This window comes from Balaenoptera borealis (genome assembly GCF_965194805.1).
Source record: "Balaenoptera borealis genome assembly, chromosome: 14".
NCBI classification, from domain to species: domain Eukaryota; kingdom Metazoa; phylum Chordata; class Mammalia; order Artiodactyla; family Balaenopteridae; genus Balaenoptera; species Balaenoptera borealis.
The window spans coordinates 73,401,917-73,429,189 of record NC_138875.1 but is presented as its reverse complement, the minus strand read 5'-3'; the positions used below and the strand labels follow the sequence as shown (position 1 = coordinate 73,429,189).

Here is a 27,273-nt window from a genome sequence, read left to right as displayed (position 1 = left end):
TCCAGGGCCTGGCCCGCTCTGCAAACTCGAGTCTTCCTTCCGATTGGGAAATGCTGGGGGGCAGGGCGGGTGGGTCTGCTCTCTTCACAGCTTCTGAGAAGGAATGATGGGTCTTCAGGGGAGGTGGGAGAACTGGGTGGAAGGAAGCAGCACGAGAAAGACCACACCCACATGCACACTGGACACTGGCTCACCCACAGGCGTGTACATACACGCACGCACACACAACCACCCATATCCTTTGAAAGGCAGAGCCAGTTGGCCGGCCTGTGGGCAGGTGTCTATTCGGGACACCCAGGGCAACACAGCCTTCACTGCTTTGGGCTAGAATCAGCGATCAGCACACAGTAATGAGCGGCTGTCTTGAAGCCTCCGTCCTGAGTCACTGTCTTATCTCGGCATCAGCACATGTCAAAGCTAGAAGCTCCCCCCACCCAAGGGATCACAGGTGCTGCCCCTCACTTTCAGATGAGGAAATGGGGCCCCAGAGAGAAGCTAGTTAACTGGCAAACCTGAGATTCCTGAAAACCATTCTGGAGAATAGCCGCCTCGCATCCCCCGCAGGTGCAATCATTACCTGCTCATTACCTGCGGATCCTTCCCACGGCCACCTCCGCCGGCCCCTCTCCCCTCCCCCCACCCCACCCCCACCCCGCCCCAGCCTCTCCAGCGCACGAGCCCTTCAGAGCAGCCCTGGGGAATTTGGACCAGGAGTCACATCAACAGCCCCACACCTGCTGTGGCCACGGGGACCAAAGCGACCTCCGGGCTTAGCCAGCAGAGCCCCCGACACAGCACAGCTGGGCCCACGTGGCTGGTGCATAAGGCCCCCCAGCGGGAGGGCCCCCCGGAGCCATGGGGGCCCAGGGCAGGCCTCACCAAGACGCTGCCAGGCTGGATGCTGGGGCCTCATCCCCAACTCCCAGGGCAAACTGCGTTATCTGCGCTCGGGCCGGTTTCTCAAGTTTCCCCAAGAAACAGAAACAGTCCGCCGGCAGCCCTGTCTGGACAAGCCTCAGTGACTTACAATAAGCCGCGGAGGAGACGCTGCGAACTGGTGGATCGAGGACCCACGGGAGGGGAGACGCCCTGACCTGACGGACACTCCTCCTATGTTTATTTCTCAGCATGTTACACTGCTTTTCATAACCATTTGGTACCAGCTGGCAACACCCGCCGGGTGTCCGTATCGCCATTTACAGAAAAGGGCACTGAGTGAGGCTCCCAGGGTGGGGTGGGGGGCAGCAGGCTGGCCAAGGTCCCTCAGCGAGTCGATGGCAGGGGGGCCCGATGCCTCCTCTGATGCATTGCCCTCTACATCCGGGCTCAGGCTCTTTCTACCAAATCACGGGCACCTGAACCCCAAGGAGGCAAGGAGGGGTGGGGGGTTGGGGGCAAAGAGCTCAGGCTCTGGATTCAGACCGCCGGGTCCAGATCCTGCTCTGCCATCACTAGCTGTGTGGCCGCCCTGCCCCCCAGCGTCCTCAGCTGTAAGGTGGCCAAGGGACACCTCTCTCCTCTCGGCGCGGGGTGCGGAGCCCAGGCAGGACAAGGAGCGAGGCAAGGGCCTGATTACCTGCTGGCAGCCTCGCCATCCTTCAGCGGGTTTGGGATCTCCTTGCACGCAGTCAGGAGGGCAGCCGCCAAACACACGGAGTAGGCGGCACTGGAGCCGAGGCCGGCCCCGGTGGGCAGCTCCGACCACACGGTGACGTCCAGGCTGGGCAGGGCTCTGAAACACAGCAGGCAGCAGAGCCTGACTCTCCTGAAGGGCCGTGAGGGGCCAGCGCTGAACCGGCGGCCTAGACCCAGGACTGGACACAGGCAGGGCCTGACTCTAAGTGTCTGGCCCAGTTTTCTGACCTCAGGGAGATCTCCCAACCCCAAAGCCACCCCTGTTGGATGGCAGGAACTCATGGTGAATCAGACAACTTGAAAATAGGTAGAGGATCGTTTAAGTCACTATGTTGTTGTCCAACCGGAGCCCTTCCTAAAAGTGCCTCGCGATCCACCGACCATTCCTGTAAACTCCTTCCTTCTCCCCACACAAGCAAGGCTCTGTCAAGGCCCTGCCCTCAGCACAGGCTGGTCCCTCTGCCCAGGACAGCTCTGCACCCCTTTCTCCCCCAGGGGAATTCCTACCCATCCTGCAAGACCGTCCTCAAATGATCCCCCTGGGCGCTGATACTGTGTTCATAGGATGCCTCTCCCACAGGACAGCGTTTCCCAGCCGCGTGTAACACAGGCCTGCTCTGGATCAGCGGAGAGTTCCCAATCGCTGCATCTTACCTCTACTTCCCCCCCAGCGAGAACCGTCAGACGTCAGGTTCTATCATTTCCATTAAGCATTCTTCCCGTTCTCCAAATATAACATTATAAGACTGAATCTGCCTTTTCAAACTGCACATGCCCACCCCACCCACATCAGATTCTGGAATGTGTCCCCCGCCCTCACCCCGGAAGGGGACACGCCCCTCTCAAGGTGAAAACCCCGGCATTGGACAGCAAGTGTCAAGACGCGATTGAATGTGTCCGCAGCGCAGCGCCCGGGCCCAGTGGCCGCTTAGCCAGCGTCTGCTGCACGAGTGAAGGGCTGCGCCTCGAGGCTTTCCCTTCGGGTCCTGGACCACAAATCACAATGCACACGCACTGTGTGCCAGTTACAGTGCTAGGCCCATTTCATGTATAATGTTTCTAATCCTCTGATAGTTTCTCTGAGGAAGGTGATAATAATAATAGCTAACATTTATCAAGCTACGTGCCAGGCTCTGAATCAAACACTTTAAGTAAATGAACTTATTTAACTTCACAGGAACCCTACGAGGTAGGTGCTATTACCACCCCCATTTTACAGGTGAGGAAGCTGAGGCTCAGGAAGGGTAAGAACCTCACACAAGCTAGTAAATGGTCGCGCTGGGGTGTGAACCAACGCCGTCTGACCCTCAGCCCGTGCCCTCTGTCACCATGTGACACCACCTCAGCAGGAATGTCCCCCTCTAGGAGCCGGCTTTCCCGAGAGAGCAGACAACCCAGATCTTATCATAACACAGGCTTCACTCTGCTAATCACGGAGTTCCCCTGGAGCCTGTGGGATGTGGAACAAGGGTGCCTCTCTGGGCATGGCTTGAAGAAGACACACAGCAGATCTGAGAATGGAATCTGGCTTTGGTTGAATCGAAGAGGCCAGAGGAGGCAGTGTGGGGTTAAAAAGGCAGGCGTTGACACTGAAGGGAAGTAAGTTGATTTCCCAGCTCTCACCACTTAACTAAGTAGCTGTGTGGCCCTGAATGTCTCTATCTCTCTGGGTCCCAGTTTCTCCCTGTGCAAAATGAGGAGAGCGTCCTTCTCGTGGGGTTGCCATGAGTACTGAAAGCAGACCATACATACAGGGTCTAGCACGGCTCCTGGCACGCGGCGAGGACAGCTGCTGTTATTCAGAGCCTGGGAAGGAGCCTGTGCGTCGTCCAGCAGCCAAAACTACAGCCACCCTGGCTCAGTTTCCGGGGCAGGCTGCACCCGGACTCCCTGCCCCGACCGCGCACACACCTCTGACTCTGGCAGACGGACAGGTACAAGTAAAGGAAGGACAGCACAGCCAGGTGCTCGTGGTCGGCACAGTCCTCGGGGAAGCCCGCCACCTCCTTCAGCTTCTCCACTTGCTCCGGGGTGAGTGCTGTGACGTCACCTTGCTCTGTCACATGGGCAAACAAGTGCAAGCGGGTGGGTGAGAGGGCCTCGGGGCGTTTATAGACACCAGAATACAAACGGCCAAGCAGTCACGGGAGTCAGCACCTGGATGTACATGGACTCAGGGTCCGAGCACCACAGCCGAGGGTGTCAGGGGACTGCAGGCTTGGGAGGCAGGCGGACTTGGGTTTGGGCCCTGACTGTGCCAGTTACTGTGACCTTGAGTAGGTGACTTAATCTATTTGCACCTCGGTTTCCCTCCTTGGTAAACAGAGATAACAGCAGTACATCCTCCCAGGGTTGTTTAAATAAGGTACAGAGTATCCTTAGCACCGCTCCTGGCACATAGTAAGGGCTTAATTGTAGTTTTCAAACACACACAAGCACACACACTCACATGCACACACAATCACTCAAAGGCCTAGGACTGAACTCCACGGTACAAAATCAAAACCAAAGGCAGTATTATTTCCCCAATATTTCCCTCTCCCAAAACATAATTAGTGAGAACAGGACACGCACATAAAACCAGGACACGTAAATGCCCAAATGTTCAATATGTTTAGGACTATTAGGAGGGAACAAAAAAACACTGGAAGAAAAATATGGCAGACCCTGGCAACCTAGTAGACAACTTGACACCAAAAGGTTCAGATCCCCTTTGTCTCCTTGGAGAAGTAGCCTAATGAGCCCTTGTGAATGGACTACACTCTAGATCACAGCCTCCACCCACCTCCCACCTTGCGGGATCCTCAGAGCAGCCCTCCCAGGCATCACGACTCTGCTCACAGAGGCTCAGAGCCCTCCCAGGCTCACACAGGGAGTCTCAGACAGGTGGTCTGAGGTGTGTGCCACCACACCTGGCTGCTCCATCCATGCTACTGACATGCAAAAGCAGCAGCCAGTTCTCATGGAACGCTTCCGGCCAGGCTGAGTGGCCTGGGGTAGCACGGAGAGCAAGGGCCAGGCTGCTCCAAAGTAGTGGCTCTGAACTGAGGCTGTCCCTGCAATCACCCAAATACACACGCCGGGTCACCTACCACCACTACCGATTCTCCATAGGAGAGGGGCAGGGCCAGGAAGCCATCTGTACTGTTAAAACAACAACAACAAAAACCTCCCCCGGGGATCTCAAGGCAGGACTGAGGCTTGCTTGCAACTGTGGGTTTTCAACTCTTCCTTCATCTCCCTGCAGGGTTTGGGAGTGGCTGAGTGACTAGCTATGGACTGATTCTCATGGGGGACAGGGAACCGTCTGGAAAAGGCCCCTGGGGCTTCCCTGGTGGCGCAGTGGTTAATAATCCACCTGCCAACGCAGGGGACACGGGTTCGAGCCCTGGTCCGGGAAGATCCCACATGCCGCGGAGCAACTAAGCCCGTGCGCCACAACTACTGAGCCTGCGCTCTAGAGCCCACGAGCCACAACTACTGAGCCCACGTGCCACAACTACTGAAGCCGGAGTGCCTAGAACCCGTGCTCCGCAACAAGAGAAGCCACCGCAATGAGAAGCCCACGCACCGCAATCAGGAGCAGCCCCTGCTCGCCGCAACTAAAGAAACCTCACATGCAGTAACGAGGACCCAACGCAGCCAAAAATTAAAAAATAATTAATTAATTAATTAATTAATTTTTAAAAAGAAAAGGCCCCTGGAGGAGTCTCACTTGCCCCACCCTGGCTGGGAGACACTGTTCCAAAGGACGAGGCGTCAGCCCAGACAGGAGACACTGACAGCGAAGAACACACCGCAGCTTTGCTGCAGACAGTCACTCTGCTGATGAACGAACCGTGTCTGCTCAGGAGTGGACAAAACAGTCCCAACACTAGCAAAATGAGCACGGAGGCCTTTATTTATTGGCATGGGAAGAGAGCCCCAATATATTGAAGAAGGGAAAAATCCCACACGCTTCTAAGGAGTTTATATGGAAAAAAAAAAGAAAAAGAAAACAGAAAAAGAAAGAAACAAAAAGAAAAAGAAGGAAAAAAAAGAAGAAAAAAGAAAAAAAAAAGTTTATGTGGCTTGATCCAATTTTGGGTAAAAAACAAGCTCTCTCCCTATCTCAATCAATCAGTGTAACTACTGGTCTACAGGAAATAACCCAGAAGGATGAACACCAAACTGCTTAGCGCTGTCCTGGGGGGGTGGAGTGGGAGGCAGTGATAATTGGGGATTTTTTTTCCCTGGCAACGTCTCAGCATTGACCATATTTTCCAGTAACATAAGTTACTTTTATTTTTAACGATCTTCAATCACACAAAACACCAAAACATTCTCTTTGTTAAAACAACATTGTAGAAGGGAGGCTCCCTTTGTCCACTCCCCGACTGTAGGACCCTCCAAGACATAACTAATCACCATTGTCAGTGGATATATATCTTCCCAGGCCTCTTCTTTGCATTTACATACCCACTGATACTTAATCTATACGTGTTGTTTTGCATCTTGTGTTTTTTCACTCAACAGTAGGCCTTGATGACCTGTCCCAACGGCTCACATAGACCTAGTGCATCATTTTATGCTTTTAAATTTAAAAAAAATTAATAAATAAGTGAAGCTATTTTTATGGGGACAGGAGAGAAAACACCCCCAGAGTGGCTGGCTTTTGGTCCCTAGGGGACAGCCTGGGATGACAACCCAGCTGTCCTCCTGCCCCTTCTCTTCAGGGCCCAGGCTCTTCCCGCACCTGGTTCCTGCTCCCTGTACTTACTCAGAAAGCTGGTGTCCAGCATCTGAAGCTTGGCCACATCCCAGGCCCGCTTGATGCCAATGTTGGGTAAGTTGAGGCCCACTTTCCCATTGCTGTGGGGCTGAAGCCGGAGGAATGTTCTCAAGTTCAAGGCCACAGCCAGTGCTACCTATAGAATAAAGGGCACAAGCAGTTAGCCTGAGGGTGGTTGGCAACAAGCATGGCTCCTGTCTTAGGAAAAAGGGGCCCTTGTCAATGAGCCAAGAAGAGAGGGCAAATACTAGCACACAGGCCACTCTCACCTATGCCCTTGGCAGACACTGCTAATCAACCTTGGCACCCTCTCCCACATGCCTAGGCACAGCCACTACCAATCAATTAGGAGTTAATACCTACTTATATTTGCCCTCCCCACGTAAAATTTCACACGTTCTCAACACCAAGGAATGGCTTCCCCATAATCACCATGCTTTCAAAGATAAATATAAGTTAAAAATATGAAAAACGACAGCTTGAAAGAGTGGAAAAAGCATGGCTTTGGGTTCAAGCAGACTTAGGTTCACTCCTAGCTCTACTGAGGTGTACGGGACCTTGATCAAGTTACCGATCCCCTCCTAAGTCCCAGCTTCCACGTCTGCAAAATAGGATAATAAAAGTTTAATGTCAGAGGGTAGTTGTAAGAGGTAAATGAGACAATGCATGTCTCAGACTCCTTTGCAGAATCCTATTCATTTTCCCCAGAGTTTAGTCCTTAAACCTCTTCTCTTCTCCACCGAAGCTCACTTCCTAAGTGGCCTCATTCCACCCACGGGGCTTTCCATGTCATCTTTTTGCTCTCTTACTGGGTGGGCCAGAGAAGCCCTTCAGAGGGCCTAAGACCTGTCTTTTCTTTGCCCAGCTGGGGAGAAACTGATCTCCTCTATGATGTACTCCCAAGCTATGCCTCAAGGCTTCCTTTCAGCTTCTTTTAAGGTTAGCATCAGGGAGAAGCAGTTCCTAATCCTCAAAGGCTCAGGGGGCCTTGTACCTTGCCATGGACCACGGCATGCTCTCCATGAAGGATGACTTTCCCTGGAGCAGACACTAGCAGGACTTCTGACAACATGGCTCCTGGGAGTCCTGAAAAGGAAAGCCAGAAAGAGGATGGAAGGTCCCCAGAACTTAGAGAATGCCTAGTTCAAGCTCACCATTATAACAAAAAAGGCAGCTACCGCACTTCCCTGGTGGCGCAGTGGTTGAGAATCTGCCTGCCAATGCAGGGGACACGGGTTCGAGCCCTGGTCTGGGAAGATCCCACATGCCGCGGAGCGGCTGGGCCCGTGAGCCACAGCTACTGAGCCTGCGCGTCTGGAGCCTGTGCTCCGCAACAAGACAGGCCGCGATAGTGAGAGGGCCGCGCACCGCGATGAAGAGTGGCCCCCGCTTGCCGCAACTGGAGAAAGTCTCGCACAGAAACGAAGACCCAACGCAGCCAAATAAATAAATAAATAAATAAATAAAAAATAAAAATAAAGGAATTCCTTAAAAAAAAAAAAAAAGAAAAGAAAAAGAGGCAGCTACCATCAGCATTTGCTATGTGTCCAAAAAAGTAGTGCAGGATAGCAGTCAGCTAGACACATCAAATAGATCTGGGTTCAAATCCAGCTCTTCCACTCCCCAGTGATGTCATCTTAGCTAACTCACTCAAATAGCTAGGAACCCCAAAAGTTACACGGGGACAATAAATGTACTTACCTCAATGGGTTTTGAGAAGGTTAAACTAAATAATGCAAGGGAAACACTTACGGTCTGGCACACCATAATCACTCAGTTACTCATAGTTACTTTTTTTTTTTTTTAATTTTATTTATTTATTTATTTATGGCTGTGTTGGGTCTTAGTTCCTGTGTGAGGGCTTTCTCCAGTTGCAGCAAGCAGGGGCCACTCTTCATCGAGGTGCGCGGGCCTCTCACTATCGCGGCCTCTCTTGTTGTGGAGCACAGGCTCCAGACGCGCAGGCTCAGTAATTGTGGCTCACGGGCCTAGTTGCTCCGCGGCACGTGGGATCTTCCCAGGCCAGGGCTCGAACCCGTGTCCCCTGCACTGGCAGGCAGACTCTCAACCACTGCACCACCAGGGAAGCCCATAGTTACTTATTAATGGCTCTGTTCTTGATTCCAGCTTTTATTATTATTACTATTTTTTTTAAATAAATTTATTTATTTATTTATTTTTGGCTGCGTTGGGTCTTCATTGCTGTGCGCGGGCTTTTTCTCTAGTTCCGGGACCGGGGCATACTCTCCGTTGCGTTGCGCGGGCTTCTCATTGCAGTGGCTTCTCTTGTTGCGGAGCACGGACTCTCGGCGCAAGGACTTCAGTAGTTGTGGCTCGCAGGGTCTAGAGCGCGGGCTCAGTAGTTGTGGCACACGGGCTTAGTTGCTCCGCAGCATGTGGGATCTTCCTGGGCCAGGGCTTGAACCCGTGTCCCCTGCATTGGCAGGCGGATTCTTAACCACTGCGCCACCAGGAAAGTCCCCTATTATTACTACTATTAAAGATAGAAATTTAAATGAAATCATGGACTGGAAGGAACCTTTTCCTGGACATTTAGGCTGTTTCTAACGTTTCACAATTACAAACAGGCTGCAGAAAACAGCTGTTATACCTTTTTTTTTTTTTTTTGCACACTTAAGTCAGGATCTCTACAAGACAGAGTCCTAGAAAGTGACTTGCTGGGCGTACGTGTGCGCGTTTTAGATTTTTATAAATAATGCAAAACTACCATCCATTTAAGGCTTTACCTCAATAGCGTGAGACCACAACCACACTATGCGCTAAGTATATACTACAGTGATCCCCGTTTCTTGGCGGGGAAACTCAGGCTCGGAGTGGGGGAACCTATTGCTTGTCCTAAACTCCAAATCCGGTCTGTCAGATTCCAGGTTGCCGGCTCGTCAGGACGGATTCTCAGAGTTGGGGAAACTAAGCCAGAGAAGCCGGGAGCCCGGTCCAGGGTCGTCCTGGGTCTCGGCCTCGGACTTCGCGCCACCCTGTCCCGGGAACCCGACCTCTCACCTGTCGCCACAGGTCCTCTGCTCCCGAGCCTGAGCCGCCCCGGGCCTCCATCCCCAAGCTCGAGGGCGGCGGGGGGAAGAGGCCGCTTCCTTCGCCCAGCCAATCAGAGCGCGCAAACCGAGAGCCCCTTTACCAATTGGCTTGAGCGTTGGCCAATAGCTGTTGCTAACTAAGTCCTCACGAGTTTCCCCGCCCAGCTCCTTCCGTGAACCAATGAGAAACAAGTCTCTGGGAGTGTCCCGCCCTGGGGAGAGAGCCACGGACCAATGGAAGATGGCGGCTGATGGGTGGCGCGGCCGGAGGTAGGTGGAGTCACCCCGGGATCTGGACGGGAGCCTGACAGGGTCAGTTCCCTACCAGAGCCCAGGAGCATGGCTGTGTGGGGCCTGGGAGGTCGCCTTGGCTTGCGCGGGTGCCTCGTCGCCCGCAAGCTATTGTGTCCCCGTTTCCAGAGCCGCGGCCCCCAGGGCGTGGAAGACGGGGACAGGTGAGTATCTGGCTGGGAGGGTAACCCAGGCACCTGCCCTGAGTTATGTTGTCGCCGTGGTTACGTCAAACCGCTGGGAGGTCACCGCAGCAATCGCCAGGTGACGTCCTCTTTAGTCGTGACGTCACCGTGGCAACGTGGGCTCCGTGGAAGCCAGAGACCAAGGTTTCTTGGCACAAGACAAGTGCAAACGAAGCCCAGCATCCATCAGGACAGGGCATATCCCATGTGAGCCAAGAGGGTCATCTTGCCTGGCCTCACAATCAGGAGGGGCCTCAATTCGGATCTTAACCTATCTCCAAAGCAGTTTATACTTTAAGGCACAGAGATCCACCAACGCGGTCTAAAGATGGCTGTCATCATATACCTGGAAACTTGCACCCCGTTTCCGGACCTCAGAACCGGACTTAATAATGGATTAATCTATTTCACAGATCCAGTAATTTAACCTTTGAATAACCTTCTAATGTCACATTTTAATGTTGAAGTCTTTATTAAAGGTGTTGCTATTTGAAAATGCCAGTTTTCGAACCCTGTTTTGGCAATTCTCCATTTCGGAGTATACTTGAAGCTTTATAGTATGGAAATAGCCCAGGGTTTTTTCCCTCCAAGAGTCCCTGGCTTGGTACAGCAGAGGTAACAGTTTTGGGATGTCGAATAAGATAGTCTTGGGCAAGAATCCCAGCCCTACCGCTTCTTCCCTTGGTGACCTAGGAGGGTGAGTCTCATCCCGTCAGCTACAGATTCCTCAAAAACAAAATGAACATCATAGGTAGTGCTTGGGAAGATTCTAGGGATAATTCAAGGAGATAATGCCTGTAATTCACTTAGCACAGTGCAGAGACTATGGAAAGTGATCGATAAATTCTTTAAGCCAAATATTTATTGAGTGTCTGCATTGAGCAATGCACTACATCAGCTATTCTGCAGATACGGGTGTGGCAAGACACGGAACTTGCCCACAAAGGGCTTAAAACTAAGAGGAACGGAGGGGAAAGATTTCAAGAGATCCAAGCAGAAGGGGATAAGTGCTGCCTCTAAGGATATGGGTAGCAAACTGTGACCCACTGAAGGACGTGCCCCACTGTATACGCCATCCTCACTCGTCATCTCTTGATGTTTATTTCTCCTTAGGCCACAGCCTTCCTCGAAGACACCCAAGCTCCCCAAGATCTACACCAAAACAGGAGACAAAGGTAGGGTGGGGACAGGTGAAAAATGCAAAGAAAGACATGGCAGATTCCATCTTAAAGTTCTTCCAAATTCTAGGACTTCCCTGGCAGTCCAGTGGTTAAGACTCCACGTTTCTACTGCAGGGGGCATGGGTTCGATCCTTGGTCAGAGAACTAAGATCCCGTATGCCACGTGGCACTAGAAATTGATGGAAAATTCTGGAATGAGAATTAAATAAATAATAGCTTTAAAATATATTTTAAAAAAGTTCTTCCAAATTCTTTGCAGACATTAAAAGTATGTGACAGATCTCAATAGGCATCACCCAAATGTGATGTGAAATGAAAGATGCCCAAGATATATTAAGTGATAAAAGCAAGTTGGCAGAACAATCCAAATAGTTGGAATCCATTGGATAAAAGTGTGTGTGTGTATTTATATGTGTGTTCAGGTATGCATAGAACATTGTGAAAGGTTATACCCTGGACTGTTACCTGGGAGAGAGATTGAATTGTGGGAGAGGGGAATGAACAGATGGGCTTTCATTGTTTCCTGTACATACTTTTATTCTATTCTATTATTTATTTTGTAATGAGCATATATTGCTTTGATAATTTTAAAAATGCCAGAACACAATGTACAGAAAGAAAAGATGCAGAAGAACATATCAGTATGATACCATTTTCTAAAGTTTTAAACCACGCATGGACTTCCCTGGCGGTCCAGTGGTTAGAACTTGGCGCTTCCACTGCAGGGGGCGTGGGTTTGATCCCTGGTTGGGGAACTAAGATCCCGCATGCTGCGTGGCACGCCCCCCCCCAAAAAAAAAAACCACGCAGATTACCAGTATTTATTGCTTTGGGGGTATATTTATGTAGTAAGAAGATAAAAACATTCATAGATGTACTTAATGCCATTGTACACTTAAAAATGGTTAAAATGGCCAGTTTTACATTATGTTTATGTTACCACAATAAGAAAAGAAAAGATGCAAAGGGATGACAGTGTTGATGCCCTCCAGCCAAAGACTCCAGGGACGGACTTCCCTGGCGGCCCAGTGGTTAGGACTCCGCGCTCTCACTGCCAAGGACCTGGGTTCGGTCCCTGGTCGGGGAACTAAAACCCCACAAGCCAAGCAGCGCAGCCAAGAATATATAAATAAATAAATAAAGCATATCAGGAAAGAAGTGAGGACAGTGGTTACCCCTGGGGAGGGGGGCAGTGACTGAAAGCGGGGACATGGGGGCTTCTAGGGTGAGGCTTATATTTTATTTGTTGATCTGGATGCTGATCACAGAGGTCTATTTCAGTTAGTAACAATTCATCAACTTGTACATTTACGATTCGAGCACTTCTCTGTGTATGTTATCCTTCAAGTGGAAAAATGCTTTAAAAGAGCCTATCAAGAAAAAAACTCTTTAATTTGGGCAGCAAAACATTTTCACAGGGTTTTCCAGCACCTTCACTGGAGAAAGGAGACCGAAAGACGACCAGGTGTTTGAAGCCGTGGGAACTACAGATGAATTAAGTTCAGCCATTGGGTAAGGGGGACGGGATTGGCCTTGAGGTCGGGCTTGAGTTGGTCGTTAGAGGGCATGACTGATGTGCAGCTCTCCAGAGTGCCCGCCAGTCCCAGAGGCTGCGAGCCCTCGATGAACCTTCCTTGGCCCGTGGCTTCCGCCCCTCACCGCGTGATGCTGCCTCGCCCCCCATCCCTGCTCCCTCACTGTGCTCGTATGTGTGTGCCATTGAGGTGCACGTGCTAAGTGACTGGTGAGTCAAGCACAGTACACAGGGCATCAGACATGATCCCTTTCGTGAGGCTTATTTTTTAAACAAGCATATACACAGCCAGAGTTTAGAAGATGGACTCGGGGAAGTAGTCAGGATCGGCCGGGCCATGCTGGTGTAACAAACAACCCCCACATTTCATGGCTTAAACCACCAAAGTCGTATTTCATCCTCTCACTTCAAGCCCATCGTGGGTTGGGTATGTTTCTTCTCTGCCTGGCCTTCACTCTGGGACCCGGGCTGGTGGGACAGCCTCTGTCTAGAACAACACCAGTAATTGTGGCAGAGGGAAGAGAGATCATGGTGATGCCCATGCTGGCTCTTAAAGCTTCCACGAAGTGACACGCCACCTCTGCTCACATTTCATTGGCCAGAGCCAGGGACGTGGACACATGTGACAGCAGCAGGGGTGGGAGGGGCCGCAAATATTTGAGAACAAAGTTCAGGCCACCATGCTCAGCAAGCTGTTGGCAGCGTGAGCTGCAGATATTATAAGTACTAGTTCACAAGTTCTGACTCGGCCTTGTGGGTGAAGATCATGGTAATCAGACAGACCTGGGTTCAAATTCTCTCCCACTGCTGACTGGCTGTGTGACTTCAGGCAAATCACCTGGCCTCTCTGAGCCTCAGTTTCCTATTCTGTCAAATGATCCTAGTAATAGTATCCAGTCTCATTGGGTTCTTGTGAGGATGTAATGAGAGAACTCCATGTTTCCCCCTTAGGACAGTACCTAGCACCAATCATAATGCTAGCTATTATTATCATCATAATTATTAAAACTTACCTGTTCATGGTCGTCATTTCTCAGTGATGGGCCTAAGTGAGGTTCTCAGGAAAGATAATGTAGCTAGTCTGCCAGCAGAGGAGAGAGGGCAGACCCCTTGGTGTGTGTGGGAAGGGTGTGGCGAGGGGGAAGTGCACACAAGATGAAGTGGGCAGAGGGGCGGGAAGGCGGGTTCTAGCATCGGCTGTTTAGAATTAGCAAATCAGCAGGCCATCATCCCTCAGGTGATGTGGTGCAGGGGACTGGCCACAGCTCAGTTGTGGATTCTTCCGTCCTCAGATGTTGGCGGAGCAACTGCGTGTGCCAGGCTTTGCTGAGCGGGGAGCCTCAGCCCTGCCTTCCTGGAGCCTGCGGTCTGGGGAGTGCGGTGCAGTGGGCGGGGTGGAGCAGACAGACGCTAGAGGGGCAGCCACAGGTGGTGGGAGCGGGGATGGAGCGAGCACGGGGAGGGGCCTCCCGCTGGCCTCTGTCGTGGGAACATCCTCGGTGAGCAGATATTCCTGAGCATCTCCAGTGTGCCAGGCCTGAGGCATACGCCCCCTCCTCACCGTCCAGAGGGGAAGACCAACGCCGGACAGCTTACGTGTGTGCTTATTTAGTTCTGATTGTAAGATGGGCTAGAAGATGCACAGTAGTTCTTCTTTTGCCCTTTCAAAGCCATTCCCCTGTGCCTGGGAGGCTGGCCTGGAGATGGTCTCACCCCGATTCCCTTGTCCTCTGGCTTTAGAGTTGGTCCAACCAGCGGGCAGCACCAGCAGGAGATCGGACAAGGGTGAGAGGGGTGGGGGTATGTGTGACCCCGTCCCCAGCCCTGTGTGGCTCTGGCAGTCGTGGGGCTCTCCACTGCTTTCTCCCAGCTGCCCAGCTCCTGGCGGTGGCCTCTGCCTAGAATGCAGCTCTCTCCAGGGCTGGTAGTGCCTTTGCCCCTCCCTTGCCCCTTCAGGCTCTTGCTTTTGCTCATCTCTGCCATCCATCCACAGTTCCCATAAGCCTTCCCACTCTGTCAGTAGTCCCTTCGTGAAGCTTTCCTCCAGGAACCCTTCAAACACACCACTGTCTGTTCTTGGCCAGGACCCCGACTGGTACAGAAGTGGGTGCAGTGTTCTGAGGGAGGCTAGGGCCACAGTCCTGACCTGCATCGGGGGCACTTTGATTTTCCTGCCCCACCTGGCCTTACCAGCGAACCCCTACTCAGCCTTCAAAGTCCCACCTCCAGCATCGCTTCCTCCAGGAAGCCCTCCCTGAACCCTGATCAAGGCCAAATATCCCAGGACTCTCACCCTTTCCTTCAGAGCACTGACCTCAGTTTGCAACTTCACCGTCAGTTGTGTGACATCTGACTCACATCTCCCTGTCCTGCCTAACGGGACCTGTGTCACCTCTGTTCATACTGAATCACCTGGACCTGGCCAGAGTAGGCGCTGAAAGAGGAGTTGTTGGCTGGATGAGTGGCGAAAAACAAATACCCCCAACCACATGGAAGGTTACGATGTTCTCAATGTCAGCAAGAAAATAACGGCCTTCCTGTGATAGCTCAATTAGCAAAATGGCCAATCCCCTGAGAATGTATTGCCTTCCAGCAAGACAGGGCCTGGGGATGTTATATTCGAGGCAAATTCTTTTTCCTTCTTCCTCACAGGTTTGCTATGGAATTAATTGCAGAAAAGGGCCACCCGTTTGTGGAAGAGCTTCAGAAAGTGAGTAACATTGTCTCACCCCGAGCTGGGATTTTTCAACCCCGAGGCCTGGTGGCCATAACTGGATTTGCCAACTGACCATCACTTCCTTTCTGTGTCACCTGGGACTAGTCCACTTACCCTCTGTGAGCCTCAGTTTCTTCATCTGTAAGATGGGGACACACAGAGATAACCCTCCCTCACAGACGAGTGGTGAGGTTTGCCCTCAGAGAGGGAAATGTGAAGGGCAGTGGTCTCAGCCCGGGGCAGTTCTGCCCCTCAGGGGACACAGGGCAATGTCTGGAGATGTTTTAAGTTGTCACAGTGGAGGTGGAGGTGCTATTGGGATCTAGTGCGTAGAGGCAGGGATGCGGCTAAACATCCTACAATGCACAGGACAGCCCCCGTGACAGAGGATGACCTGGGCCAAAGTGTCAGTGGCCCTGAGGTTGAGAGACTTGAGAGGCCCAGCTGTGGTTAGCCCTTGGCGTGGGGGATGGTAGCGTTCTTAGAATTACTGTTCTGTTCCTTAAGAGGCAGCGGGGGCTCTGGCCCACAGAGAGGACTTCAGAAATAGAGGCAGGGCCACCAGCCCCAGAACAGGGAGAATGTACCCGGGGTTTTAGTCTGCGTGCTGACCTGAGTCAGCTGCTCCCTGGAGGGTCAGCCCTCGGCCTGCTTCAGTCCTCCAGGCCAGGCTGGAGCCCACTGGGGCCCCTGGGAGCAGACACAGGGTAGTGAGGGGCTGCAGAAAGATGGGAGGCCTAAACTGCTGGAACATTCTATGAATGAGGCACCTCCTGTATGAGGGAGACTGGTCTTTGGCCTCATAATGAGGAATTGCTGGCGTCTACAGTGGTCGTTTCTGTCTGCCGTGCTCACCTCTGAGCGGGGTTTGCAGAGGAAAGAGGGGGTCAGTGGCGTGATTAGCCCCTCCCTTGCTTTAGACCACGACCTTTGGGTAACAGTTTCAACATCACCTCCTCCGGGGCCTTCCCTGGCCACCCCTGCCTCCAGCTGGTGCCTCTCCCAGGCTTCCGCAGCTCCTGTGCTTCTGCCTCTAAAGGCAAGCATCACCAGGAGTGTGGCCTGGGCGCCCCAAGGGCGCAGACTGTGACTTGTTCAGCTGGGTGCCCCGCCTGGCCCCCGGGGGCTGCTCCGGGCCTATGGCAGGCCAGGCAGCCTGTTCCCGGCTCTCCCTGCAGAAGCCCACGAGGTGGAGGCCAGCTTTCACGTTTTACAGAGGACAAAACCGAGGCTCAGCCCAAGGCCGCACAGCCAGGAATCAGTGGGGCTGGGATCGGATTCCCAGACTGGGGCCACCTCTCTCCAGCCCCCGGGGTAAACGCAGGTGGCCGGCGGGGTAGTACTGTGACGCCCCTTTCCAGCAGAAGCCACAGAGACACCACGAGGTCAAGTCACTTACGCAGAGTCTGCTGCTCGGTGGCCCAAGAGGGTTCCAGTCCGCTCCCGGGTGGGCACCGCCTCCTCTCACCCACTGTGTCCTGCTCCCGGCACACTGCCACGGTGGCTGTCTCATCAGAGGCACAGACCTGTCCTGTATAGTTTAAAAAGCACTGTCAATTTGGGTCTCTCCGCCCAAGTGTTATAGGTTAGAAAACCAAGGCTGTCAGTTTAGAGAAAAGAAAAAGACCTCGAAGGGCCCGGCACATGGGAGAGGAGGGTCGGGGTGAGAAGAGTCCTCCTGACTATCCCTGGGTGCTTGACGCTCCCCGTCTGCGTTCCAAGGGAGCCAGGGCCCCTCCCAACAGGCAGATGTGCTGTGCTGCAGGTTCAGACAGAGTTTGCTGATTAGCCTTTAAATGGCAGCTCCTTAGAGGCCTGACAGCTCCCGGCAGGCCCGCCCCTGCAGTGGACGCACGAGACCCCCCGCTTGGCCCGCGTGACAGGGTCTTCACCCATGCCTTGCGTTCCTCCCCAGATCCAGTGCTCCCTGCAGGACGTCGGCTCTGCCCTGGCAACACCGCGCTCCTCAGCCAGGGAGGCTCACTTAAGTAATTCTCTCCCTGAACCCGCTGTGTGTGCTCAGAGGGCCCCGGGGGGCCTGGGCCCGTGGGTGGGGGGAATGACTCTCTCCTGGGTGTCGCCTGGGACCCCTGTCAACCTGACCTGTGCAGCCTGAGAAGGCTGAAGGAAGGTCCCTCGGAGCCAGTGGAATGGTTTGCGGGCACCCAGGCGGAAGGGACGGGGGTGGGCTCCTTGTGATCCTGGGGCAGTGGCCTCACGGCCATGTCCTCCTTGGCTCCGCAGAACACGCCACGTTCGAGGCAGGGCCCATCTTGGAGCTGGAGCAGTGGATCGACAGATACTCCAGCCAGCTGCCCCCGCTCACGGCTTTCATCCTGCCTGTAGGTACTGGGCTGCCTCAACCGGGGGGTGGCTGCGGGCCAGTGTGTTGACCAAAACACACAGGCAGGGATTCAGCCCCCCCCCCTTTTAATTTTTAACAGCGACAGAAGCTGTCCCCCAGCCCCCAAGTCCCCTCCAGACTGTCACGGCTCCCTCCCCAGTCCTGCCTGCTTTGGAGAGGGGTACCCAGTGGGTGTGCCCCGGCAGGGCCCCTGGAGACGGAACACTGCCCATTGTGGGCGGGGCCTGTGTGTCCCTCCGTCCATCCAGGCTCCCTGCCTGCAGTGGGCACCCTCCCCCCGCCCTTCCAGCCAACACCTGCTTTCTCCTTTCAGTCCGGAGGCAAGAGCAGCTCCGCACTGCATTTCTGTCGGGCCGTGTGCCGCCGAGCTGAGAGACGGTACTGGGGTGCGGGGGCCGAGGGAGCGGGGCCTGGGCAGAGAGACAGTGATCCTGACGGGGGAGGGGGGCACAGCACATCGGGATCAGAGTTTGTGCGGAAGCAGGCAGCTCCAGGAAACGGGCGGGGGAGGCCCAGCGGGTCTAGGTGATTATTTGTAATTATAATAACACTCATGTGGTATGAAATTCAGGTGCGTATTTGGTGAAGACTCCCTGTTCCTGGGGTTAATTTAAATGGTGGAGGTGGTCTCAGCTGAGCAGAAAGGATTGAAAAGCTCCACACCATAAGAGCTATGAGGGAGGGTACTTGGCACCAGAGTGACCCAGCCCGGGACTGGGCATGGGGGGTACTGGGGGCACAGTGGACAGAGTGTCCGGGGTGAGGGGACAGCAAGGGCAGAGGTGGCAGTCTGCATGGAACACACACAAAGGACGCTGAGTGTCTGGTCCGGAGTGAGGGGTGTGAGGCATGACGAGGCTAGAGGCTGAGCTGAGGCCAGGCCGGGCAGGGCCTCACGTGCCCCGAGAGCTCTGCATTTATCCTGAGAGCCTTTATCCTGTGAGCCATTGATGGGTTTTAGGCCATGGGATGACGTGCTGGCTGCTGAGTGGAGAAGGGCCCAGACCAGCCACCTGCTACCCCAATCCCCCAACTGAGAGTCAGGAGAGGATGGACGCCCCCCCCCCCCCGCCCCAGAAGCTCCTGACCACCTTTTCAAGGAAACTTTAAAAGAGTAATTGCAACATCTCCATTTACACCACTCATAGGCCAGGCTGCCACCCAGCTTTACAGAGAAATGGGAATAAAGCCCTGCTTTATACAACTGGCAGGACCGTGCTGGGCACTTTGTATCCATTATTTCACTGATTCCTTGTGGTAACGTTGGGAGAGAGGTGGTGGCAGCCCCCACTCTACTGGAGTCAGGACGCTGGGGCTCAGAGGTGACACCGTGGCCAGGGCCGCCTGGGTGGTCCATGGCAGAGTCTGGATTTGAGCCCAGGTGTGTCTGCTCCATACCTGAGCTCTGTCCATAGCCCCATGTCATAAAGATTTCACTTATCATGAAAGGTGCTTGGGGCCAAGTGGTTCCTAAAATGACACTGAGTCACAAAAGAGCTTCAGCTTCAAAAGGAAGAAAGTCATTTGTACAAAGCTGTCCACATCAGCAGTGCTCATAGTAGCAAAAAATTGGAAACTACCCAAAGGCCCAACATCAGGGAATGGCTGAGCAGAGGAGGGGTCCTGAGGACACCAAACCCGTGCCCAGGTGACAAAGCCCCTGGAGCAGGAGACACAAACCTGGCACCTCGGTTTGGGGTGAGCACCTCCCAGCAGGGGTTATGTAGCAGAGGCGACGTGCATGGAAGGGCTGCCAGCTCGCTGGCGCTCAGCAGACAGCACCATCTAGAGTGTCTGCACACAGACTGGCGAGGCTGCAGCGGGAGTGAAATGCTGGCTCAGGACGCAGCTCCTGCCCCCAAGCGTGTTGAGCCCGTAACGTAGCGTGATGCTGTGTTTCCTTCCCTTCTAGCGTGGTGCCTCTTGTCCAGTCCGGTGAGACGGATGCAAACGTGGCCAAGTTCTTAAACAGGTACTCAGATGGGATCTGGAGAGTCTTTCTGAAAAAGTAGGCACTTCGTGGCTCCAGCCCTGGCTCGTGGGGCTCCAGCGTGGGCCAGGCTAGGACTGAGAGCTGAGGGACCCCAGGAGCTGCCTGGGGTCCAGAAAGTGACCTCACAGCCAGGGTCTGGCCCCTTAATGTGGTCACTCCTCCCCCAGGATATGGCCTGGGCTTTGATGGCCCTGACCAGCTCCTTTCCTCCTGGGAGGGGAGTGAGGACCCTTCTGTTCATGTCACAGTAGTGATCCTGGGGAGCCTTCCAGCCGTGTAGGTTGTGTGGGCTGAGCCAGTTCGTTCCCTTAGCAAGGAAGGCATCACCGCGCAGATGAGGAACCAGCATATGACAGCTCTGCGGCGGCGGGGGGAATCACCCAAAGCAGAGTCTCTTCCACTGCCCAGTCCCCCACCCCACTCCCAGAGAGACAGCCAGGCATCAGGAGGAGGGGGCATGGGTCAGGGAAGGTTCCAGCAGGACCTGGCATGGAGCTGGCCTCAGCGGGTAGGGTTGGGGCAGGGAGGGAAGAGGAGGGTGGGGTCAGTGCGGCATGGAAACAAGGGAGAGCACAGGGCAGCTTCGCAAACTAACTGCCAGCCCCTTAGGGGCAGGCTCGCTGTTTCCTCTCCTGTTTCCCTCCCCACCCACCCCTGCCCAGAGGCCCCATCACTGGTGGGTCAAAGAAAGAAGGGAGAGGGGCACTAGGGTCTAGCCCACTAGAACATTCCAGGCCAGCGCTTCTCAACCGGGATGTCTGGCAATGTCTGGAGACAAGTGGGTGGGGGCCAGGGGTGCTGCCCAATGTCCTACGATGATGCACACAACAGCTCCCTCTTCCTGCCACGAAGAATCACCCAGCCACGAGGAATGGTCCCGAATGTCACTAGTGCCGAGGTTGAGAAGCCTGCTCTAGGCTCCCTCTACTCAAAGAGTAGACCAGCAGCACCAGAATCACCTGGGCACAGTTTAGACCTGCCCAATCCTGGGCCTGGCCCAGCCAGTCCTCCCGAATCAGAATCTGATCTGCATGTCACCAGGATCCCCAGGTGACTTGTGTGCACACCCCAGTTTGGGAGGCACCAGTCCTGTTCACTGGAAGGTGCAGAAACCAGGGAGTGGCCCAAAGTCACCAGCCCTGTGAGGTCGGACCAGGGTAGTGACCTCATCCTGCAGGACCCGCCCCAGCCCTGGCGCCAGAGTCGGGCGCTGGGCTCTCAAGAAGCTGGCCTGGAGCGCCATCCATCAAGCCCAGGTTGGCTGAGCACCCGCTGTCCCACCCAATGCTCCCGGGGCACGTGACTGGTGTTTCCTCCTTGGAGGCTAATACAGGGAGGACCCTGTTAGCACTGATCTCTCATTTCAGATCATTCCGTTTGCCTCCTTCTGCCCCTCCAGACTCAGTGACTATCTCTTCACGTTAGCCAGATACACGGCCATGAAGGAGGGGAATCCAGAAAAAATATACAAGAAAAATGACTTGTCGGACCGTGTCTGAGGCACGTGGAAATAATGGAAAAAGGGAGCTTTGCAGACTCCTCCACAGTGACAACAGGAAAGGAAGACTTTGCCCTCATGTCCTGATTCCTGAAGATCTCACCCAGAAGAGCCAGAAGCTGGTCTTTTGTCCAGACTCAGCTTCCTCTCAGGGCCCCGCCACTTCCTTCAGGAGCTGAGGCCGGTGGAGAATCCTGCCCCCTCCCCTGGGCTCTCCTCAGCCTTCCAGGAGGTGGGAATAAACGCAGTGTTGCAGGAAAGAAAGATAAAGTGATTGCTTCATTGAGGAGCCATGAAGAAAAAAGAATAAAAGTGGGAAAGGCTTGAGGTGTGTGTGTGTGTGTGTGTGTGTGTGTGAGAGAGAGATGCCCTCCACTGGCAGCTCTGGCTGTCCGAGGATTTGGAATGGTACCAGAGGCCCTTGGAAATGTAACTGTGATTTACCTGTGCCAAAGGGGCTTTAAAATGTCACATTTATAAAGAGGAAGGCAGACAGGATTTGGAGTTTAGTCACCTCTGAGCCACTCATCAAGGGGGAAGGACAGCTGCAGACTGACAGGCGAGGCCTCGGAAACACTTGGACTGAAGTGCGTGTGTGGCGAGGGAGCAGCCCGGAGAATCTTCTCTAAAGGGGAGCCTTCCTCCATCAAGGGACGGACACCCCGGGGAGAGGAACACCACCACTTTAAGGAGGGCACGTCCTGCCCAGGCAGGTGGCGTCCAGGGTCAGAGGTGAACTGCGTTCAGCTTCAGACTATAAGCTCTTACGTTTCCAGCGAGGCTGACGCAGACCAGACCGACTTCTCTGATGTTGCACTTGGCTGGTTTATGCCTCTGAGATCCAGGCCACAGCTGTATTTTATTTCAGTTGTCACTGCTGCTCCCTCCCGCTATGAAGTGACCTTGCCAGTGCCAGCTGTGTCCTTGCGAAGGGGGATATTTATAAAGGACGAGGAGGCAGCCCTGAGAACCTGAAGATTCCACGCCACTAATTGCAGGAAACAACTTGGGAAGGGCAGGCTCTCACTAACTGTCAGGGCGGAAACGCCCAGTGAACTCCATCCAGCCATCATTTATTAGCCTGAAGCTCGGAAGGCTGGTCCTTCCAGCCATCCTTGCCAGCAGTTAGGAAACATTAAAATGATGAGTTTTGTGCTTGCTTTCGCTTTCGTTCTTAACCACCTTACCTGCTCATTTTGCTGGAGGAACATCATATGTCGTCCCTTCTGGGTCCTTTCGTTCCTGGACTTGGGCAAAGTGGCCGAGGTGCAGGTGACCGTGAGTGAAAGTGAAAACCCTCCAGGAAGTGGCCCCGGCCAGCAGTTGGTGCCAGGTCTGGTGCGTGGTGGGCGCTCGGCCTGTGTGAACAGAACTGAGAACATTACAGAACAGGCTAAAGGCGGTTCACTGTCGGGCAGGCACTCAGGCTGGACCGGGGAGGGTTATGTTCCAAGAGCTCACAGCAGATCCATCAAGTGACTAGATCCTGCCCACAGCTTAGCATCTTCCCGGAAGGAGCCGGACCTACATAATAAAACAACAGTCCCACACTCCCCACCGTAGTGAAACATCTGCAAAGGACAAGAGAAGTTCTTTGAATAGATACAGCGTCCTCACGGGATGATCTCTGAAACAAGGCCTTTTCCTGTAGCCAAATCCCCTCCCCACCAGCCCTTGCTGGGAGGGGCTGTCACAGGCCAGATGGTAACTCTGGGTTCCCAGGCCCTGCGCCCCCTGCATCGTCCCTTCCACCAGCAAACATCCTGGAGAAACAAACACCCCTGAGAAACGTGCAGGTGCAGGCGTGTCCTGTGCCACTGACCTGGGAAGAACTGAGGAGGCCTGCTGGGGAGGGGGGTCGCCCAGGGGACGGGTCAGTTTGAAACTTTGGCTCCTCTGCTGTGCCTTACATAGCCATGTGGGAGCTGGAAGCAAAAGGAAAAATGTATTCACCCCGCACACTTATCAAAACATCCTCCCCGGTCTCGAACCCAGTGGGAAAAGTTAATGAAAGCTCCGTGATCAAAACACATGACTTATACATAAAGCCCGTTTGCAACCACTGTCAACCCTCGTAAATGGTTGTCCGCATCACACAGCAACGCAGGTCGGGAGAGAAATGGCAGGCTGTTTTTATGTATAATGGTGATACCTTGTCGATCATAGATTTTGTTTTTGCGTAAATTTGATTTTTAAAAATATCCCGGTGAGGGACTTCCCTGGTGGTCCAGTGGTTAAGACCACCTTCCAGTGCAGGGGGTGTGGGTTTGATCCCTGGTCAGGGAGCTAAGGTCCCACATACCTTGTGGCCAAAAAAACCAAAAACATAAAGCAGAAGCAATATTGTAACAAATTCAATAAAGATTTTAAAAATGGTCCACATCAAAAAAAAAAATCCTAAAAAAAATACTGCAGTGGAATAAATTCTGTAAAAAAAAAATTGCATGAAAGTTATTTCTCTTGCTTCCTGGATTTGGGGGTGTTCCCATACATTTTACACCCAAGAAAGTGCTCCACCTGCCTCTCCCTGGTCCAGGTCTAGCTCTCAGGATCGTATTTAGGGCCATGGTCAGAGGTGGTTGGATATTTCAGCGGTGAGAAGCCCACCAGCCAGCACTGTCGAAGGGCTTGACGTGCCAGGCCCCAGGCCAGGGGCTCCACAGACATCATCGCATTGAAACCTCACAGCAACCCCGAGGGAGGCACTGTCTATGGCAGGAGCGGGGAAACAGACTTGCAAACCAGCTTGTGTCAGGGAGTCAGTGCCAAGATGTGGGCCAGGGACGCGGCCCTGTGACTCCCGGCCCAGTGCCCCTCCCCCCGCTGCCACTTGACAGTCATTTTAATCACGCCCTGGGCCGCTGAGAACAATGTCAGGCACTAATAGATTCTGCTGTCTCATTTCTCAGCCTACTTTCGCTTAACTGATACTTCATGGCTATTGTTAATGTACATTTTTCACCGAGTAATTTTCACAACCCGAACTTGTAACACATCCCAATGACAAACGTCCCCGGTACCAAATCCCCCGTCAGCTGCAATGTCACCCTCATCTCCCCCCACCCCGCCCTCACACCTTGCTCCGACAACCCATACAGTTTTATGATCCCTCTGTCCCAGTTATCACTACTGAACCTTTAAGAATCCAGACGCATTTCAAGTTTAATTGAATAAAATCCTTTGTGTAATAAATTCCACGTGAATGCTACATAAATCAGCGCCTTGGGAGGATTTGTGGCTCACCCCTCCCTTCAGACCAGGCCCACTGGCGATACTGGACCCAGGCTGGTCTGACCTTGCTTAGGGAGAGGACTGAGGCCCCCTTTGCAGCCCGGCCAGGGTGCAGTGTTCATTTGCCTTGACCTGTCACTTTTCTTCTCTGGAGTCCATCGTGGAAGACAGTGCTTGGGCGCAAGCAGAGGCAGGAGGTGAGCTGGCTGGGGACACCAGGATTTGGCAGGTTGGGGGACACCCAGGAACCTTGGGGGTGTCCCGGTGCTCCCCCACTCCACAGATTCACAAACTCCTGATGAAGGCTCTGTGCATCCTCTCCCTAGAGAGACACAAAGACACGTGTTCGCAGTCTGCGTACAACCCGTGGAAGCCCCGGGGAAGAACCTCTGCTCTCAGTTCGCCAGTGCAGCACCCACTTCAGGAGTGAAGCCGTGCACAGGGCTGCCTGCTCCAGTGGCCTCCCTGCTGGCTCTGCGGAGCCCCAGGCTTGTGGTGTGAGAAGGAGCACGGGAGTGTGAGCAACAGTCAGACGCTCGGCATGGGCGTCAGCTTCAGGCAGACGTGGGACCAAGACCAGCTCTGTTACTTCCTAGCATCACGACTCTGGGCAAGTCGTTCCGTCTTCCTTGGACTTGCTTCTTCATCTGTAAAATGGAAATGAAAATCATATCCACCCCACAGGACCACTGGAAGAGTTTAATAAGGCAATGTTTAAAAGGCTTAGCATGCTCCCCCGTCTCATGTTAGCTATTATTATTTTGATTATTATTATTATTTGAAATCAAGTTCCAGCTCTGTCACTTCCTAGCTGAGTCACCTTGAGGGAATCTGTAACCACTCTGAGCCTCAGTCTTCAACTTTTATTTTTGGGGACAATGATACCAACTTCCAAGGGTTCAGGAAATATGTCCATGGGCCTGGCACACGGCAGCAGCTCAAAAAAAATAAAATGTAGCTATTTTTGAATGAGGTTTTATCCTTTTTCAAAGCACTTTCAGATAGCTCAGGCCCAGGTGAAGCGCACAGGACGGGGAGCAGCGCCTCTGGTTTGTTTAGACTTCCTGAGCCGGTGGGAGATGGGGGCCTCCAGAGGGTCCTGGGCCAGGCCAGCCCAGGGGGATGTAGCTCCCGGAGCAACAGGCCGAAGTGAAAGGGAGGGTGACCCGGTCACAGAACAGCGAGAGCCAAAAGGGATCAGTGCCCAAGGACTCCCTGCGGGCAGCAGCAGAGCCTGGTCTTCGGATTCCCGCAAGGGGCCCTCTTGGGACAGAGGACATGATTGACAAATAACTGGGGCAGAGGAGGAGAAGAGGGGACCTAAACCCGGGAGGACCCCGCTACAAGCTACCTCTCCGAGGAAGGGTGAGCAGCAGGGCAGCTCAGCGTGCACCAGGGCAAAGGCAGCCTGGGGAAGGGATTGAATAAATGGCAGAAAGGCGTCCAGCTGACCCAGGACCTGGGGGTCCTCCCCGCACCAGCTGCTCCCAAGGCACAGACCCTTGGCCCTTGTCTCCGGCCATCTGCAGTGCCCACGTCCCTCCCCAGTGAGCAGGTGCCTTTATTTACGATCACCTTGGAAGGGTCGAGCATCCATATGTTGCTGAGGGTCGTTTATTCTTGTTTATAAAATTTATGGCTTCACCTCGATTACACACTGTCAAAACGGGAAGGATTGGCCCCAAAGTCTCTTGCCGCATGACTGCCTCAGACGTGCGTACATCTGTTAACTCCGTAGGAGCTGTAGAGGGAAATAAGGCTGCCGATAACTCAGAAGCTCGCTGCCCCGTCACGAGGTGTGGGCTACAGGCCTCAAGGAGAGACATCAGGCGCCTACGTGGAAGGGGAGGAGGTCAGGGTCTGCGGGTGGCTGCACGGGGTGCCATCGGGACCCTGGCCTTGCCTGGCAGACGGGCTCTCTCAGGCGCTTTGGGGTGGGGCGTGGAAGGGGAGGAACTTGATTCCTGCAGCCCTCAGGGGTCCGGCTGCAGGACCGGCAGCTGGAGCGAGTTCTAAGCCTGTGGCTCTCCACCTGCAGGTGTCAGCGGGGAGAGAGAAACGCTGACTCCACTGTGGCGGGTGGAGTTAGGTACGACCTCTCAGGAGGGCAATCTGGCAATGCCTATCCAAGTCCTGGAAATGTGCGTCCTTCTGGCCCAGCAATTCCGTGTCTGAGAATTTCTCGGAAGGAAATAGATTCATCAGTGGAGTCATAGGGTTTTTTTTTTTTCTTTTCAGTGCATGCTGCTCATTACAGAGAAAAACTGCAAACAAATGTCCAACAATAGGGAGCTTATTATTAAAGAAGAAATATTTAACAATAAGGGACTGTAGGAAATATCATAAAGCTACTGAAAATGATGGTGCCTTTATATTTATTACTATGGAAAAGTGTTCACAATCTATTAAGTGGGGGAAAAAACCCCGAATTATAAAATGATAGGTATAGAATGATCCAAATCCTGTAAAAGAAACATGAATGTAAATATACCATAGAAAAAAGATGCAAGGATTCATTCCATATGTTAATAATGCTTATCTCTAAATCGTGGGATTACTGGGTGGTTTTTACTTACATTTTTGTTTGGATTTTCTAATTTTTTTTTTACAATGTATTTGGGTTAGATTTGACAGAGGCGTACTTGTATAATAAACATGATTGAAAAAGTGTAAAGAAACTGGCAACTGCTTTCCCTGCCTATAATAAATCATCTACCTCCCTTGGGATGTTTGGAGCCAAGAGAACAGCCCAAGGGGAGGGCGCCCACCAGCAGCCAAAGCCACGGGGCCCCTCCAAAAACTAGAAGCCTGGAGAGTGTG

General features: G+C 53.3%; 3 protein-coding genes across 16 annotated transcripts in view; 1 reads left to right on the top strand and 2 right to left on the bottom strand.

Moving 5' to 3' along the window:
• Window positions 1–9,557, bottom strand: part of MVK (mevalonate kinase) — a 38,150-nt gene extending 28,593 nt beyond the window's left edge. For all 4 annotated transcript variants that reach the window (XR_014234233.1, XM_082354503.1, XM_082354502.1 and 1 more), the window contains exons 1-5: window positions 9,428–9,557; window positions 7,401–7,492; window positions 6,395–6,542; window positions 3,547–3,691; window positions 1,577–1,732 (exon numbers count right to left, since the gene is read on the bottom strand). Coding sequence is in view for 3 of the 4 variants with exons in the window: in XM_082354503.1 (XP_082210629.1) it covers window positions 1,577–1,732; window positions 3,547–3,691; window positions 6,395–6,542; window positions 7,401–7,478 (527 nt within the window). In the remaining variant the exon portion in view is untranslated. The remainder of the gene's footprint in view (window positions 1–1,576; window positions 1,733–3,546; window positions 3,692–6,394; window positions 6,543–7,400; window positions 7,493–9,427) is intronic.
• A 184-nt stretch (window positions 9,558–9,741) lies between these two features.
• Window positions 9,742–22,381, top strand: MMAB (metabolism of cobalamin associated B). Of its 10 annotated transcripts, none has more exons than XM_082354519.1 (10): window positions 9,746–9,914; window positions 11,049–11,110; window positions 12,535–12,628; window positions 14,391–14,435; window positions 15,303–15,360; window positions 17,282–17,354; window positions 17,611–17,708; window positions 18,045–18,109; window positions 19,644–19,703; window positions 21,150–22,381. In XM_082354519.1, exons 1-10 carry the CDS (start codon window positions 9,799–9,801, stop codon window positions 21,202–21,204), a joined length of 726 nt encoding a protein of 241 aa, XP_082210645.1. In that variant the 5' UTR covers window positions 9,746–9,798; the 3' UTR covers window positions 21,205–22,381. The 10 variants fall into 10 exon arrangements, with proteins under 10 accessions (XP_082210642.1, XP_082210649.1, XP_082210648.1 ...); XM_082354517.1 differs by having other exon boundaries at window positions 21,092–22,381; XM_082354515.1 differs by having other exon boundaries at window positions 9,748–9,914; window positions 21,124–22,381.
• A 1,977-nt stretch (window positions 22,382–24,358) lies between these two features.
• UBE3B (ubiquitin protein ligase E3B) overlaps window positions 24,359–27,273 on the bottom strand; it is a 65,078-nt gene continuing 62,163 nt past the window's right edge. For both annotated transcript variants that reach the window (XR_014234228.1, XR_014234229.1), the window contains 2 exons: window positions 26,029–26,194; window positions 24,359–25,100 (listed from right to left, as the gene is read on the bottom strand). The gene's annotated coding sequence lies outside the window, so the exon portion shown is untranslated. The remainder of the gene's footprint in view (window positions 25,101–26,028; window positions 26,195–27,273) is intronic.

Coding starts and splice junctions, on each gene's coding strand:
- MMAB (XM_082354515.1), top strand. CDS start 9,799: ATGGCTGTGTGGGGCCTGGGAGGTCGCCTTGGCTTGCGCGGGTGCCTC. Junction 9,915..11,048: donor GGCGTGGAAGACGGGGACAG/GTGAGTATCTGG, acceptor ATTTCTCCTTAG/GCCACAGCCTTCCTCGAAGA. Junction 17,709..18,044: donor TCACGGCTTTCATCCTGCCT/GTAGGTACTGGG, acceptor TTCTCCTTTCAG/TCCGGAGGCAAGAGCAGCTC.